Source organism: Thermomyces dupontii (genome assembly GCF_041956625.1).
Source record: "Thermomyces dupontii strain NRRL 2155 unplaced genomic scaffold VTN31scaffold_4, whole genome shotgun sequence".
Lineage (NCBI taxonomy): Eukaryota > Fungi > Ascomycota > Eurotiomycetes > Eurotiales > Trichocomaceae > Thermomyces > Thermomyces dupontii.
In genome coordinates, this window is record NW_027192310.1 from 1,077,716 (window position 1) to 1,091,991 (window position 14,276).

Here is a 14,276-nt window from a genome sequence, read left to right on the forward strand (position 1 = left end):
CTTTGCAGGGCATGAGACGCAGATGTTGTCAGCAGGGAGAATTGACCGGAATTTTCCTTCTTCGAGTAACACTACACCCGTCTCGTGGTCGCAGCGTGTTTGGCTGGTCCGTTCTGACAGGCTCTTTTGTGACTGGCCACACTCCCACAGCTACGGAGCTGACGTACAGAGGCGTACCCAGTATCCACAGCTTTGCCTGTGCCTGCAGCTTGGCAGGCGGGCGTGGTCACGTGCCCTATATTCTGATCGACGGGTGATTGGCTCAGCCGCGTCTGATAAGCTGATAAGATAGAGAGCTGTTGGGGAACGGTGATTGGCCGCCCCAGGTCATGTGATTCTCCGTTACGGTCAGCTCCGGGGCTGTATGTAACTTATGTAATCTGTCAAGAGCTTACTCGTACGCAAACAGTACGGAGTACGGACTAATGGAGTGTATACTGCTGGACAGACTACCGAGGCTGAGGCAAGAATCTGGAATTTCGGCTCATGAATGTACCGTGTTAGTCTTTGTAGAGCAAAGTACGAGTGTTGTTCCCTGGCTGGAAATCCGATTCCATTCCAATCTGGGTCAGCAGATCCCGCCTTACCTTGGCAGCCCTGCCGGACTGGGTAAAGGTGTGACGGTAATTTTGGTAATTTCCCCCCACAGTTGCATCATTCTGTCAGGTGCCCCGGCCAATCACGGCTGACGTGAGCAGTCAACCATCTTGCTGTGCTGCCAACCGCCTGGTACTTATCATCACCGCTGCTCGCCCTCGGCCCTGCCATCTTCCATCCCTTCATCCTCCCATTCATTTCATCTCATTCCCCCCAATCTCTCAGTCATTTCCCCATCTTCGTTCATTGATCGGTCATTCTTGACATCATGAAAGGCTTCCTGGGCCTTTCATTGCTGCCATTGCTGGCCGCTGCGTCGCCGGTGATCACCGAGACCATCCACAATGATGCCGCTCCCATCCTCTCCTCCTACAACACGGAGGAGGTTTCGGATTCGTACATGATTGTCTTCAAGAAGCATGTCGACACGGCGCTGGCCGCCCAACACCAGATGTGGGTGCAGGACTTGCACTCGCAGGTCGAGGCTGAGCGGGCCGAGCTCAAGAAGCGGTCCCAGTTCCCGATTACCGACGATGCTTTTAAAGGCATCAAGCACACCTACCACATTCCGGGAGCACTGATGGGCTACGCGGGCCACTTCCATGAGAGCGTGGTCGAACAGATCCGCCGTCATCCCGATGTGAGTTGACCAGTTCCCTTCCCACCCGAGGCTGACTCATGCGTTGGGGCTCAGATGCTGACTCATCACTATAGGTGGAATACGTTGAGAAGGATTCCGTCGTTCATGCGATGGAGGATCCAGAGATCCAGAAGAACGCTCCCTGGGGTTTGGCCCGAATCTCCCACCGGGACGCCCTGACTTTTGGTACCTACAACAAGTACCTTCACGCGGCCGACGGCGGTGAGGGAGTCGATGTCTACGTCATTGACACCGGTACCAATGTTGACCACGTCGACTTCGAGGGCCGTGCCCACTGGGGGAAGACAATCCCCGTGGATGATGATGATATCGATGGCAATGGGCATGGGACTCACTGCTCCGGCACCATTGCTGGTAAGAAGTACGGCGTGGCCAAGAAAGCCAACGTCTATGCAATCAAGGTCCTCCGCTCCAACGGGAGCGGCAGCATGTCCGACGTCGTCAAGGGCGTGGAGTACGCTGCTGCCGAACACACCCGAAAGGTCAACGAAGCCAAGAGCGGTAAGAAGAAGGGATTCAAGGGCAGCGTTGCGAACATGAGCCTCGGTGGCGGCAAGTCAGTGACGTTGGACATTGCCGTGAACGCGGCCGTGGATGCTGGCATCCACTTTGCTGTCGCCGCTGGCAATGACAACGCGGACGCTTGCAGTTACTCGCCCGCCGCGGCCGAGAAGGCCATCACGGTCGGTGCCAGCACTCTGTCGGACGAGCGGGCCTACTTCTCGAACTACGGCAAGTGCACCGATATTTTCGCTCCTGGTCTCAACATTCAATCGACCTGGATCGGCTCTGACCATGCCGTCAACACAATTTCGGGGACGTCCATGGCGTCGCCCCACATCGCTGGCCTTTTGGCCTATTTCCTGTCTCTCCAGCCCGACGCCGACTCGGACTTTGCTGTGCCGGAGATCACGCCTGAGAAGCTGAAGAAGAATGTGATCTCCATCGGCACGGAGGGAGCCCTGACAGATATTCCCCCCGAGACCCCCAACGTAAGTGCAATCTCTACAGGACTGTTAGATGGATGGAGACTAACAATCAATGTTTAGATCCTTGCTTGGAACGGTGGTGGGTCAAGCAACTACACCGACATCATTGCCAAGGGTGGCTATAAGGTGCCTCCGCCGTCGGCGCCTGAGGACCCATCTTCTTGGATCCAGGGGGCTGTGGGTGAGGGTCTGCGCGCCCTCTACAGCGAAATCGGTGATGCCGTGTTCGCGTAGAGGCCCGGGGAGTTCATCTCTCGGATAGAATATAATATTTCATTTTATCTTGAATATTCAATACTAATCCTATCCGAGATATTATCTGGTGACTCCGGAACGGACCTCTCGATAGATTTCACCGAGACTGGACTGGGTTTTTGTTTTCTTTTTTCGGTTCCTTGACTGGCGTCGGGTCCTGGGGTTTCGTTCTTTTGTCTTGTGCGTTCCAGACGATGTTTCATCAATGACGCATACATACGATGAATTGCTCGCTTGTTACTGAGATATTATGGGACTCGTGGTAGATCTATCATACATGATCATTTCCATACCATGTCCGAATGACATCGGTAACGGAACGATTAGAGGCGTAATCCATTCTCCAATTCAGTCTAACAGTCTTTCATTATCGTATGTTATTGGATACATGGATTAGTTATCGCTTCCAGAGTAGATTGACTTGTTTCCGTCGAGCCTAGAACACCCAGAAAAAGTCAGCATCAAAAGTTCCATAAAAAAAATGTGAGAGATGTCAATCAAAGAAAGAAAGAAACGCACCATCGGCGCCAAAATCACCACACCCACCAACAACGCGATCACCGTCACCAGCAACTGGAACTTCGAGAACCCTTTCCCGAGAATATCAAAAGCCTGACTAGGCGCCACGCGGGAGCCAAAGACATCCCCGCCACCAAAGGCGAAAACCAGCCCCGTGCTTTCAAGCAAGGTCGGCGCGGCAATGACCGCCCGAACCCGTGCGAGGTCACGCGTGTGCGACAGGAACCATTTCCCGTCGAACTCGAGGAAAGGGGCATACTTGGTGAGGCCTTCCTCGCGCTCGGCGGTGGTCGGGTCCCGGCCGACGGGGCGGCGGGGGTCGAGGACGGGCCGTGGGATGCCGATGAGGGAGTTGAGCGTGGGCAGGGCGCAGATGAGTTGACGGATGGTGATGCCCTGGCGGGTTTGCGTGACAGCCATGTGGGAGATGGGTTCGGGGATGAGGAAGGACTGCGTGAGGACGTGGGGGCGGGCGAGGCCATTCGGGGAGGACGACAGCGTTGAGTAGTTGGTGGCGGAGCCCAGCGGGCCGCGGTCGTTGGGGATCGGGGATTCGTACAGCTCCGAGATCACCAGTTGGAAGCCCTTGGCGGGGGAGTCGGGTGTCTCGTCTGCATAGAGCGAGTACGCGAACCAGTTCTCTGCCATGGCGGAGGTGATGGGCTGCGAGGTGTCGACGCCCCGGTGCGTAGTGGAATAGAGGACCGCGCCGGAGATGCCGTCCAGGAGGTAGAAGGAGGCTGTGGAGTCGCTGGTGGTGGTGACCAAGACGAGGTTCGGGTTCAGGTACTTGTACAGGACGGAGCGATCGCCGAGGACTTTGCCGATCGAGGCCACGGGGTCGTGGGCAGGTCGTGACGTCGCCCGCAGAACGGTGTCGCCGGAGGGTGGCACGAACTGCCAGAGCGGTGACTGGGTGTTGCCCGCCGCCCAGCCGAGAACACGGCCGTCGTTGCTGAGCGTCACCAGATATCCGACCGACTCCAGTGGGCTTCCATCTTCGCGGATGCCGATGATGGCCGGAGCTGTGTCTCCCGGGATCGTCGCGATGGACTTGATCTTGGAATCAAGTGTCTTCCGAGAGACAACCTCGCCAGTGGTGACATTCAGGTTGACCACGCTGCCGTCCCCGGTATAGATCGAGGCAATGTTTGAGAGCGCGACGATGGCTTTGACATCCCAGGACTCCACGTCGGCCACCTTGACATTCCACGTTACGGCACCACGTCTCCCGGTATCCAGTGCGGCAACCCGCCCGCGCTCAGTTGCGACAAGAACCAATTTTCTCACGCCAAAGTTGTCCAGGTTTGTGATCTCGGCTGAGAAGATGCTCGAGGCGACGCGCTTTGGTAGCTCCTGCAACCACGCGGGAAGGCGTTCCAGGTCCTTCAAATGCCGCTTCACCCTATGGATATACGCAGCCAGAACATTTTCATGGCTCTCCATCTCCAGCTCATGAGCTATATCTTCGTGCTGACTCGGCTCTGCCCAAGCAGCAGCGACTATGCCCGCTAAAGACTCATGCCGGGTCCACTCCGTCTTGCCGTTTTGAATCAGATGCCAATCTCCCGAGTCCGAAACAAACGCAAGACGGACGGATGCCGAGTCTCCCCTGGTAACTACGTCGGCGGCGGCATGTTTCGCTCCTTTCAGGTTACCCTCCGCCAACGGCCACTTCCCCAGCACTTCCTGAGACGTCGACGACACAACGCTGATCTCCGACTCCGTAGCATGAGTAAAGAAAACATTGGCGGCTCTCTGGCTCACCGCGACAACGGATGAGCCCCCCAAGTGCGGCAATTGATAGGCTTTGAAGACAGTCGACGATTCGAGGTTGGCATGATACACCTCGACCCATGATCCAGTGTCGGTCTCGTAGTGCACCAAGAAATGCGATGGGGTGTCCTGACCAGTGGGAGCATGAACATTGACTTTGCGAATCTCTTCACCACTCGGGCTGTCTATGGCCACCGTGTTGACCTGCTTCGAACCGATGACGTTGACCTTCAGGGTCTTGAACGACTTATCTGCCCAAATAATGAGAGGACTCGCGGCATTCGCGCCGACGAAAAGGACCGAGTCTGGAGATGTCACCTCGCTCTCGGAGCTGAGGATCTGCTGTCTGGTCTGCTGGCCGGTCTGCGGGTCCAACGCCGTGACCTTGATCTTGTATCCTTTGAGCAGGGCCGATTGTAGCGAGACGTAGAACACTTCGGTCGCAGAGGAGGAGACCTGGAACGGCACATCACCGCTTGACTAACTATCAGCCGCAACTCGCCTGGACGAGGAGAGTGACAAACCCACCTATCATCCCGGTACTCCCACTTCACGCGCCCAGTAGTACCATCCAATCTCCGGATGGTTCCGGTCTTTCCTTGAAACAGCGCAAGCACATCCCGGGCAGCACCAGCCTTCCCGCCCTCCGAATGCAACATTTCAACGTCCTTGACCACTTCTCCTTCCTCGAACCGAGCATCCCACGCCAATTTCCCATCCACAGCGCCCCAAGCAAGCACCGCATTTCCAGCGGCACTCACAACCGTAGACTCTCCGTCTGCCGCGCGAAGGAAGCCTTCCGCATCAGAACCCGTCGAGGTCCACTTTGCAAGGTCTTGCCTCCACACAATTGATCCATCCCGGGGGTTCACCGCGCCGAGAAGCAGTCGTTCGGAGAGCGTGTACAGGAGGGACGCATTCGACGCTGCGGACGGGCGATGAAAGAAGGTCGAGTGCGGCGTCGGAGTGCCCAGGAGCGCATGGTGGAAATCGACGTGGTCAACTTCGTCAGCGAAGATGGCGCCTGTGAGAGGCGCGCATAATAATGATGCCAGAACCGCGACGGCTCTGAACCACATCATGATGACCGTCTCGCCGGGTGTGCATTCGAGACGGGAAAGGGAACGGGGGTGGATGGGAGGGCGTTTGAATTGGACTGTTGCTGGCTGAACAACTACTTTCGAAGCTCGATTTGAGCTCTTGGCTGGCGATGGCGCTACAACATACTTTAAATTACCTCCTCAGCCAGTCGACCCCCGTTTGGCCTCACCAACTCCTAACTTCGCTGCTACAAAGGAAATGCACGATGATTAAATTAAAGAGTTCAATCATCTAATTAAATACTAGTAGTAGTACTCCGTACCTACATGCCTCAGAAAATGCACCCCCATCAAGCTTGGCCAAAGCATTTCTCATTCGCAATCCGAATAGCCCGCTTCTCGCCCTCACTCATGTCGTCGGTGATCTCCCACAGTTTCTTGCCCATTCCCATCGCTCGCTGCCCATCCTCATTCAACTGCGACCAGTCCACGGCTCCCGTGAATCCAATCTCCCCCGGACCCCCCGCACCCGGGAAGTCCCCAGGAGGAGAGTAGCGCAGGGCCAAGTCGCGCTGCTTGACCAGGTAGTTAACGTTCATCTCACAGAGCGGCGCCGCCGGGATGTACAACACGCTCGAGTCACCGGTTCCTCGATGCTCCTTGTCCACGGAGTGCAAGGAATCGCAGTGCCAGGCAACGTAGTCGCCCGGCTCAACCCGAGGCACAGAGACCATCGTGGTCTCCAACTCTAGATGCGGATGGGTGGCCGGGTTGTACTCTTGCGCGGTTCCCGGCACGGACCCGGGGAAGGCGTTGTCCATGGCTGGACGCAAAGTCTGCGCGTCAAAGAATGGCCGCAGGATGGTGTATGCGGTGCTATACCTCACCATGGGACAGACGTGCAGAGTTCCCTCACCCGGGCCGGTATCCGACATGGAAAGCCAGCCCTGGAAGAACCGCAGCACGGAGCACGCTCCTGCTCCGTTGTAGAGGTCCATCTTGGCGGTGGTTCGGTGCCTCGCATCAAAGGCATCGTACTCTTCCCACTTGCCCTCCAGGATCTTGCGGTAGACTCTGGAGTACTCCGGGTCCTCCCATCGTTCCAGCGACCCGCCGTCGGCGTGCGGACCGAGGCTGAACTTGGCGTCACCGGGCAGTCGAATCCGAATCCGGTCCGCGTAGCTGATTGTATGGTTCACCGACAGTTCCGTATTCGGGTCGGATGAGTGCCACAGACGCTGCAGCCAGCGCTGCGTCTGCAGCATGTTGGGATGGGCCCGTGCTTCGGTCTGAGCAGGGGTCCAGTACAGCTCATACACGGCTGGAGAGTCTGCTGGGAAGGCCTTTACTCTGTCCGCATTCGCTTTGATGTACTCCTTGGCTCTCTCCTTCCATCCCAGTGCCGTGTCTCTATCGACAACGTTGCGAATCACCACGGTACCTCGCAAGCGGATCTCGTCCTTGACCTTGTCGGGCACATTTCCCGAAACTATATCGGAATACTTGACGACAGGAATAACCTGGACCGCCATTTATCAGCACGAGCACATGATTTAAAAACGGGGTCCCAGGAATCCCTACATCAGTGCCCAGCTCTCGGATTCGCTCCACCTCCTCTTTCAATTTGGGAATCAATCTCTGCCAACTATCCTCCAGCGCCTGCGCATTCTTGTTGAAGAGACTGAGTTTCAAATCCCGGAATCGCGGTGGCAGTGGTTCCGGCTTGCTGTCTGGCCGCAAGCTTGGGAAGACGGAGGAGATATCACCCGCCGGTTTCGTCAGGGGAGACGCAGAGGTCGTAGCGGTGGCCATGCACCGCACGGCTCGTCGGGACAGGTGCCTGGAGAGCGCCATAGTCGTGACCGGCACAGAACTATTAGTACTCGCAGTTCAGTTGTCAAGCAAGCCACGCACGATTTCGATAGGTGAATAAATGATGAATACTGTATGACTGTACGATCCAGAACACTTTATATATGCCGAAGAAAAAATACATGTACAGTACGGCTTTGAAGCTGTAGAAATCTCCATTTCCAATGGATTCAGTCGTCGGGGAATCATCGGGGATGCCCCGCCGATCAGTCCAATCTCCAACTTTCGCCCCAAATTCCCGAGAGGAACTCGGCAAACTTACCAAAATTACCCCAACTCGGAAAACCTGCCTTATTGGTCACTGTGTGGAGGAGCCCCCCCGCACGGAGTTGGCACCGAAGGATATCTGGACGATCTGGCCGTCGGCTGTTTTTGACTGCGTGGGGGACCATAAATACTGCAAGATGGAATCGAAGAATGATGCTGAGGCTGACGACCTTTTGGCAGCCATATCTGCCACTGAATTGACTTGAAATTGTCTTCATCATGTCTGTCAAGCATCCGGTTCGAGGCAAATCGGCCATTGTGACGGGGGCGGGCTCAGGTAATAATAATACCGCGAACATGGATTTATGAACGGAGCTGTGCTAACCTCTCGTTTTGAAAGGAATCAACCTGGCATTCGCTACCCTTCTGCTGCAGAATGGCTGCAACGTCTTGATCGCCGATCTGGGCTTGCGTCCAGAGGCGAAGGCCGTGGTGGAGAAATATTCCGGCCCGTCGGGACCGAGGGCCGTCTTTCAGAGAACCGATGTGACCGACTGGACCCAACTGGATGCAATGTTCGCGGCGGCGGAGCGGGAGTTTGGGGAGGTTCACATTGTATGCCCCGGGGCGGGCGTTTATGAAGAGGTATGAATGACTCGGAGTGACTGTCAAACCCCATGCGCCCATCTGACGATGTACCACCTACTTCAAAGCACTGGAGCAATTTCTGGCGACCCCCAGGCTCTCCAGAGAGTCGAGACTCCCCAACAGGCGGGCGCTACGGGCTGCTCGATCTCAACCTGACGCACCCGATCCGCGTCACCCAGCTCGCCATTTCCCATTTCCTAAGCCACCGTAAGGATAACTCGCGGCGACACATTGTCCACATCTCCAGCATTGCGGGTCAGAATCCCGCACTGGCGGCTCCCATCTATGTCGCGACCAAGCACGCAATCAATGGCCTGGTCCGGTCTCTGGCCAAACTGGACGAGGTATTGAACATTCGAGTTACCGCCGTCGCGCCGGGCGTGATCAAGACTCCGTTGTGGCTGGAGCATCCGGAGAAGCTGAAGATGATCCGAGAAGGCCAGGACGAGTGGGTGACTGCAGAAGAGGTGGGAGAGGTGATGCTCGCCCTGGTGCAGCAGGACGAGGTAAGCAACATCATTGGGGAGAAGAACGGCGGCGGTCAGCTGTTCCCGGTCAGTGGAGGCACAGTGCTTGAAGTGTCCAAGTCCGTGCGGCCTGTTCATGCGTTTAATGACCCAGGGCCGAGCAATCGAGCCGGCAACACCGTCACGGACATGAAGGTGGTGGAGGATGAGATTTTTGAGCTCCTCCAAGACGGATGGGGCAAGTCTAAATTATAGCTAGACTGGCAGACAATACGTAACGACTGAAGAATCATGATTTATGAACTTAAGTTCCGTTCTCTATGGTGTAGCTAATGTTATCAGTTCTGTTCGGTCCGCCCAGCTGAGCTTAGTCAGCAAGGTACATTTTCAATTGGCGGATCAACGACGGCGGCCCTGTTGTCGCCAGACGGACGTGCAATGCCATCATCCACCACGAATGGTAATTTCGGTTGCTTGATCGCGCTGTCGGAAGACGGCGGCACGTTTTCCTAGATCCCCGCATTGATATCTCCCGTTCCGGTTTGACCTATGTTGGCTTTCAGTTAGCCATCATTTTTTTTATCGCCCTGAGAAAACGTGTAGGCTGAAGCAGCCAACGACTGACGATGCCGGACGAGACGGTCCTCGGGGCCTCCGTGGCAGGAGGTACTCCATTTAAACCGCGCAGGTATTATGCTTCCTTGACTTTCTGATCACGAGCATGCCAGATGCTAATCAGTGCTTTGACACAGACGACGAGGGAAGCGAGACATCTTTCAAGGCGAGGCGACATGGCTCAGCAGCGTGATCAACCTTCTCAATACCAGTAAGCGGATCTCTTTTTCGATGCAACTCTCTGGCCCCAGGTCAGGCTGACCACTGCAGTTATTGGGGCTGGTGTCCTCGCCATGCCACTCGCCATCTCGCACATGGGTATCGTCCTGGGAGTCATCACCGTACTTTGGTCGGGAGTCACTGCGGGGTTTGGTCTCTACTTGCAAGCACGATGTGCGCAATACCTGGACCGCGGTGCGGCCTCGTTTTTCGCTTTGTCGCAGATCACCTACCCGAACGCCGCCGTCATCTTCGACGCCGCCATTGCGATCAAGTGCTTTGGGGTTGGGGTTGGTTATCTCATCATCATTGGCGATCTCATGCCGGGGGTTGTCGAAGCGTTTTTAGGCGGACCCCCTGAGAGTGCTTTTTTGGTTGATCGTCGCTTTTGGATTACGGCGTTCATGTGCGTTTGGTCTTGAGCTTGGAAGGATGTTGAACGGGCTGACGAGCATAGGTTGTTCATCATACCACTTTCATACCTCCGCCGACTCGATTCCTTGAAATACACTAGTTTGGTTGCCTTGGTGTCGATTGGATATCTTGCGATTCTAGTTGTGTACCATTTCTGCATCGGCGATACAATGGATGAGCGCGGACCGGTTCGCGTGGTGAAATGGGCCGGCTTGGCCCCGGCATTGAGCAGTTTCCCCGTCATAGTGTTTGCATATACTTGTCACCAAAACGTTTGTCTACTCATGTCCGGGGGGATTGGGAAGGCAATAGCTAACTCTCGCAGATGTTTTCTATCTTAAACGAGATCAACGACAACAGTCACTGGCAGACCACCAGCGTCGTCCTGGCCAGCATCGGCACCGCAGCGTCGACGTACCTTCTCGTCGCCTTGACCGGCTATCTTTCGTTTGGCGACAACATCGGCGGCAACATCGTTGCCATGTACGCGCCGTCGGTCGCATCGACCATTGGGCGGGCCGCAATTGTCGTCCTCGTCATGTTCTCATACCCACTCCAGGTGCACCCCTGCCGCGCATCGGTTGACGCCGTTCTGAAATGGCGATTCAAGCGGCGCTCTGCCGCGGGGGCCGACGTCTCCCCGCACCGTCACCCTCTCCTGTCCAACTCCCGCCCCGGACCAGACCAGATGAGCGACTTGCGCTTCGCCGCCATCACCACCGTCATCATCATTCTCAGCTTCCTTGTCGCGATGACCGTCTCTTCCCTCGAGACCGTGCTGGCCTACGTCGGCAGCACCGGCAGCACCAGCATCAGCTTCATCCTCCCGGGACTCTTCTACTACAAGATCTCCTCACCCGACTCTCCATCCCACCAACGACTCATGAAGGAGGACGACGAGGCCGATGAAGCGGGCTTTTCCGACTCGGACGTGGACGATCACGACCATCATCATCATCAGCAGCAACAACAACACCAACATCGTCGGCGTCTTTCCGACCGCACCTCCTCCTCCCTCCTCTCAGCGAGTGGGATTCTAACCCACCGCCGGCATTGGCGCAGGACGCTCCTCCGGAAACTCAGCTTGGCGTTGTCGATTTACGGGGTGGTTGTCATGGTTGTGTGTCTGGTTACGAATACGTTGTTTGTCGCGTCGCATTGATTTCTAAGTTATTACCCCGTATATTTTTTGGATCCTAATTGCGTTGAGGATTGTGTGGAATGAGATGATTGAATAACTGGATTTGTAGACGTGAGAGTTTGTTTCTTCATTCCGTTGTACATACACTCTAGGTATAGGTATATGCTCTGGGTTATTTTTTATTTCGAATTTTGAATCACATTACACTGTACACTGCTACGCCAAAACGATGTCCCCAAAAAAAAAAAAAAGAATTGAAAGACGAAAAAAGAGTGGCAGAATCACAAGTATCCACTGAATCAGTTGTCGCTCTGGCTGTTCAGAATACGCAAAATGGCCAGGAACAGGTTGAGGATATCCAGGTAGAGCGAGATCGCCGCGGCAATCTCCTCCTCGACATGATGGTGCCGCATGACCATCTGCGTATCGACGAGGATATAACCGGAGAAAATCAACGCCGCAATCCCGCTGTAGATCAGCTCGCTGGTGCTGCCCATGGGGAAGAACAGCCGGATGAAGCCGAACAGGAGCAACACCCACAACGCGCCAAACAGATACGGCATCCAGCTGGTAAAGTCATACTTGGTCTGGCACGCAAACAGGGTCAAAAAGACGAAGATGCCGAGGGTGAGGACCAGCGCCTGCAGGACGATGCGCGAGCTGTAGAAGGACGTGACGACGCTGATGGCGTAGGCCTCGAGCGCGGTGAATGCGGACAGGTACAGCAGGTTCGCCGGGTAGCTGCGGCGCTTCCAGAACGTCAAGAACATGAACCCGATGGCGCCGATGAGCGACACGAACATCAGCCACGGGTTTGTCTGGATCCAGGCGCGGTAGGTGTCGCTGAAGAAGGAGATGCTGCTGAGGACGGTGGTGAGAAGGAGCTGGACGGTTCTGTGTTTATCATTTCCTGGTTAGCATCCACCTCCCCCGCGGTCCGTTTGATTCCATCGATATTGGGGGAAAAGGGTAGGTACGTACAGAATAGAATACACCTTGCGGATGAACTGCATGCGGATCGGCAGCGTGCCCTCCGCAACGGTGCCGCCAAACTGTAGTTTCATACCGTTAGCCTTGAGACTTCGCCAGCGATGGGGGGAACCAGATGTAAGTCCTACCTTGAAATCATCCGGCACATTGTCATACTCCGTCCGCGGAGGTCCCGTCGCAGTCGCCTCGTAGGATGGCGGGGGCTGAGGATACCGTTCGTCCAACGAGTCCCGCTGCGGAGCGGGCTGATACTTGGTGTTCGCGGCCATAACGATAGCCTCGTCGCTCGATCTAACTGACGACCCCAAGCACGGAGCTAGTCGAAGAATGGATGAAACTCGATGGAGAGGACAAAAGCGAACAAAGCAGAACGCTGGAGAAATCGGATCTCATCAGAGCCGCCGACCCTATCGCCATGATCACGTGTGGCGGACTGAATCACGTGAAATGCCAAGACTCCGCCTTCGTGCTAGGATTGTCGAAATGACGTCAGAGGTCGGAGCTCCATGAGAGAAAACTCATCTGGCCACGAGAAATGGTCTCCAACTTTATGTTCATCATGTGACTTTGGTAGAATGCTTCTACGGATTACTCGTTCTGACTTTTGAGTTTGATTTTCTACTTACTGTGCTGCTTTCAGAGAAATGTTGATGTATTACGGATTCGGGAAGCTCATCTGGATGGCCGTATGTGGCGCAGAAGTTTACTGAGCGGATCGCGGGAGATTGTCAAGCATCAATATCTAGCTGCGAGTACTTGAGGGTTGAGTTGAAAAGCAACCAAGTATTTATTCATCACGTACTCCGTACGGAGAACCTACTCTAATGGTTACTGTACAAGTCTTGTATGCTGCAGCTTAATAATCATAATCTGTCTGCTTTTCGCAACAGGTTATGAGCCCGGCTTTGCTCTGGTAGGGCACGGGGTTCTTTTGTGCGAGCATCAGTGATTGACGCGCAGGCTTGAAGAACTCTGGGGACTCGAGGCAGTCATTGTGCAACCGATGCGCGACGTATGGAGAGCTGCGGAGCTCGTTGGGTCAGTCGTGCTGTGGTGAGGGACCATTCGTGGTACATAGTGTGAAAGGCTGTGGGAGCCTTAGACCACGCGAGATTGCACAATGCGATAGAGTCAAGGGACTCGTGGAATCGCGCTTGGGTCGAACGCTGGGTGCGTTCAAGTGGCCAAAGCTTTCGGTAACCAAGCTTCCGGGATTGGTCACGTTAATGACTTACAAAACCCTAGGAGGTCGTACATGCGGGTGAAGAGTCGCGAGATCACACGGGAGAGTTTGGGTGTTTGGAGTTTCCGGTCTCAGGGTCCATATGGCTGCGCAGAAGCAGGGTCAAGGACTCAGTTGGTTCCCTTCCGGATGATTTCGAGGCCAGCGAAGTTTGTAAGCTGGTCCCAAAGCTCACCAGAGAGAGAGAACGCGGACAATCCACGCATTGAACACATTGCGAGGCTACAATGCTTGGTGGGTACTGAATTGAGCACCAGGATCAAGCCATTGAGGAAGCCAAATACCTCCTATGCTCGGTCCTCAACAACTCGATGACTGAGGAAGCTCTGTACGATGGCAAACCGAGGGCGATCTTAGTACGGTATATCAAGGCACGACCGCGCCATCGCTACGTCTATCAGGCCGCATTCGCCAATTTTAAGAAGCGAGACGACGAAACCTAATTCGTGAATGCGGCCTGATAGGCGTCGTGATGTCGCCGTTGTGCCTTTATGTACCGTCGCTCTAACGCTTGGTAGATCATCGTACATGTCGTAAAAAGCTTCCTTATTCATCAAGTCGTTGAGGATCGAGCATAGGAGGTAATTGCCTTCAATTACCCACCAAGCATTGTATCCTCGCAA

The 14,276-nt window shown here is 55.1% G+C and overlaps 7 protein-coding genes across 7 annotated transcripts; 4 read left to right on the forward strand and 3 right to left on the reverse strand.

Annotated features, from left to right (window-relative positions):
* Positions 1 to 865: 865 nt before the first annotated feature.
* Positions 866 to 2,481, forward strand: VTN31DRAFT_4891 (uncharacterized protein; the record flags this gene model as incomplete). Its single annotated transcript, XM_069405329.1, has 3 exons — positions 866 to 1,237; positions 1,312 to 2,250; positions 2,308 to 2,481. 3 exons carry the CDS (start codon positions 866 to 868, stop codon positions 2,479 to 2,481), a joined length of 1,485 nt encoding a protein of 494 aa, XP_069260404.1.
* Positions 2,482 to 2,899: 418 nt separating this feature from the next.
* VTN31DRAFT_4892 (uncharacterized protein) lies at positions 2,900 to 5,876 on the reverse strand (the record flags this gene model as incomplete). Its single annotated transcript, XM_069405330.1, has 3 exons — positions 2,900 to 2,938; positions 3,022 to 5,272; positions 5,326 to 5,876. The coding sequence occupies 3 exons, from the start codon at positions 5,874 to 5,876 to the stop codon at positions 2,900 to 2,902; spliced, it is 2,841 nt and encodes a 946-aa protein (XP_069260405.1).
* A 311-nt stretch (positions 5,877 to 6,187) lies between these two features.
* On the reverse strand, positions 6,188 to 7,691 carry VTN31DRAFT_4893 (uncharacterized protein; the record flags this gene model as incomplete). Its single annotated transcript, XM_069405331.1, has 2 exons — positions 6,188 to 7,357; positions 7,419 to 7,691. 2 exons carry the CDS (start codon positions 7,689 to 7,691, stop codon positions 6,188 to 6,190), a joined length of 1,443 nt encoding a protein of 480 aa, XP_069260406.1.
* Positions 7,692 to 8,195: 504 nt separating this feature from the next.
* On the forward strand, positions 8,196 to 9,286 carry VTN31DRAFT_4894 (uncharacterized protein; the record flags this gene model as incomplete). Its single annotated transcript, XM_069405332.1, has 3 exons — positions 8,196 to 8,253; positions 8,317 to 8,561; positions 8,630 to 9,286. The coding sequence occupies 3 exons, from the start codon at positions 8,196 to 8,198 to the stop codon at positions 9,284 to 9,286; spliced, it is 960 nt and encodes a 319-aa protein (XP_069260407.1).
* A 371-nt stretch (positions 9,287 to 9,657) lies between these two features.
* Positions 9,658 to 11,441, forward strand: VTN31DRAFT_4895 (uncharacterized protein; the record flags this gene model as incomplete). Its single annotated transcript, XM_069405333.1, has 5 exons — positions 9,658 to 9,719; positions 9,784 to 9,857; positions 9,917 to 10,271; positions 10,323 to 10,551; positions 10,605 to 11,441. The coding sequence occupies 5 exons, from the start codon at positions 9,658 to 9,660 to the stop codon at positions 11,439 to 11,441; spliced, it is 1,557 nt and encodes a 518-aa protein (XP_069260408.1).
* Positions 11,442 to 11,719: 278 nt separating this feature from the next.
* VTN31DRAFT_4896 (uncharacterized protein) lies at positions 11,720 to 12,679 on the reverse strand (the record flags this gene model as incomplete). Its single annotated transcript, XM_069405334.1, has 3 exons — positions 11,720 to 12,314; positions 12,402 to 12,472; positions 12,539 to 12,679. 3 exons carry the CDS (start codon positions 12,677 to 12,679, stop codon positions 11,720 to 11,722), a joined length of 807 nt encoding a protein of 268 aa, XP_069260409.1.
* Positions 12,680 to 13,413: 734 nt separating this feature from the next.
* VTN31DRAFT_4897 (uncharacterized protein) lies at positions 13,414 to 14,096 on the forward strand (the record flags this gene model as incomplete). Its single annotated transcript, XM_069405335.1, has 3 exons — positions 13,414 to 13,448; positions 13,656 to 13,806; positions 13,911 to 14,096. 3 exons carry the CDS (start codon positions 13,414 to 13,416, stop codon positions 14,094 to 14,096), a joined length of 372 nt encoding a protein of 123 aa, XP_069260410.1.
* Between the last annotated feature and the right edge of the window lie 180 nt (positions 14,097 to 14,276).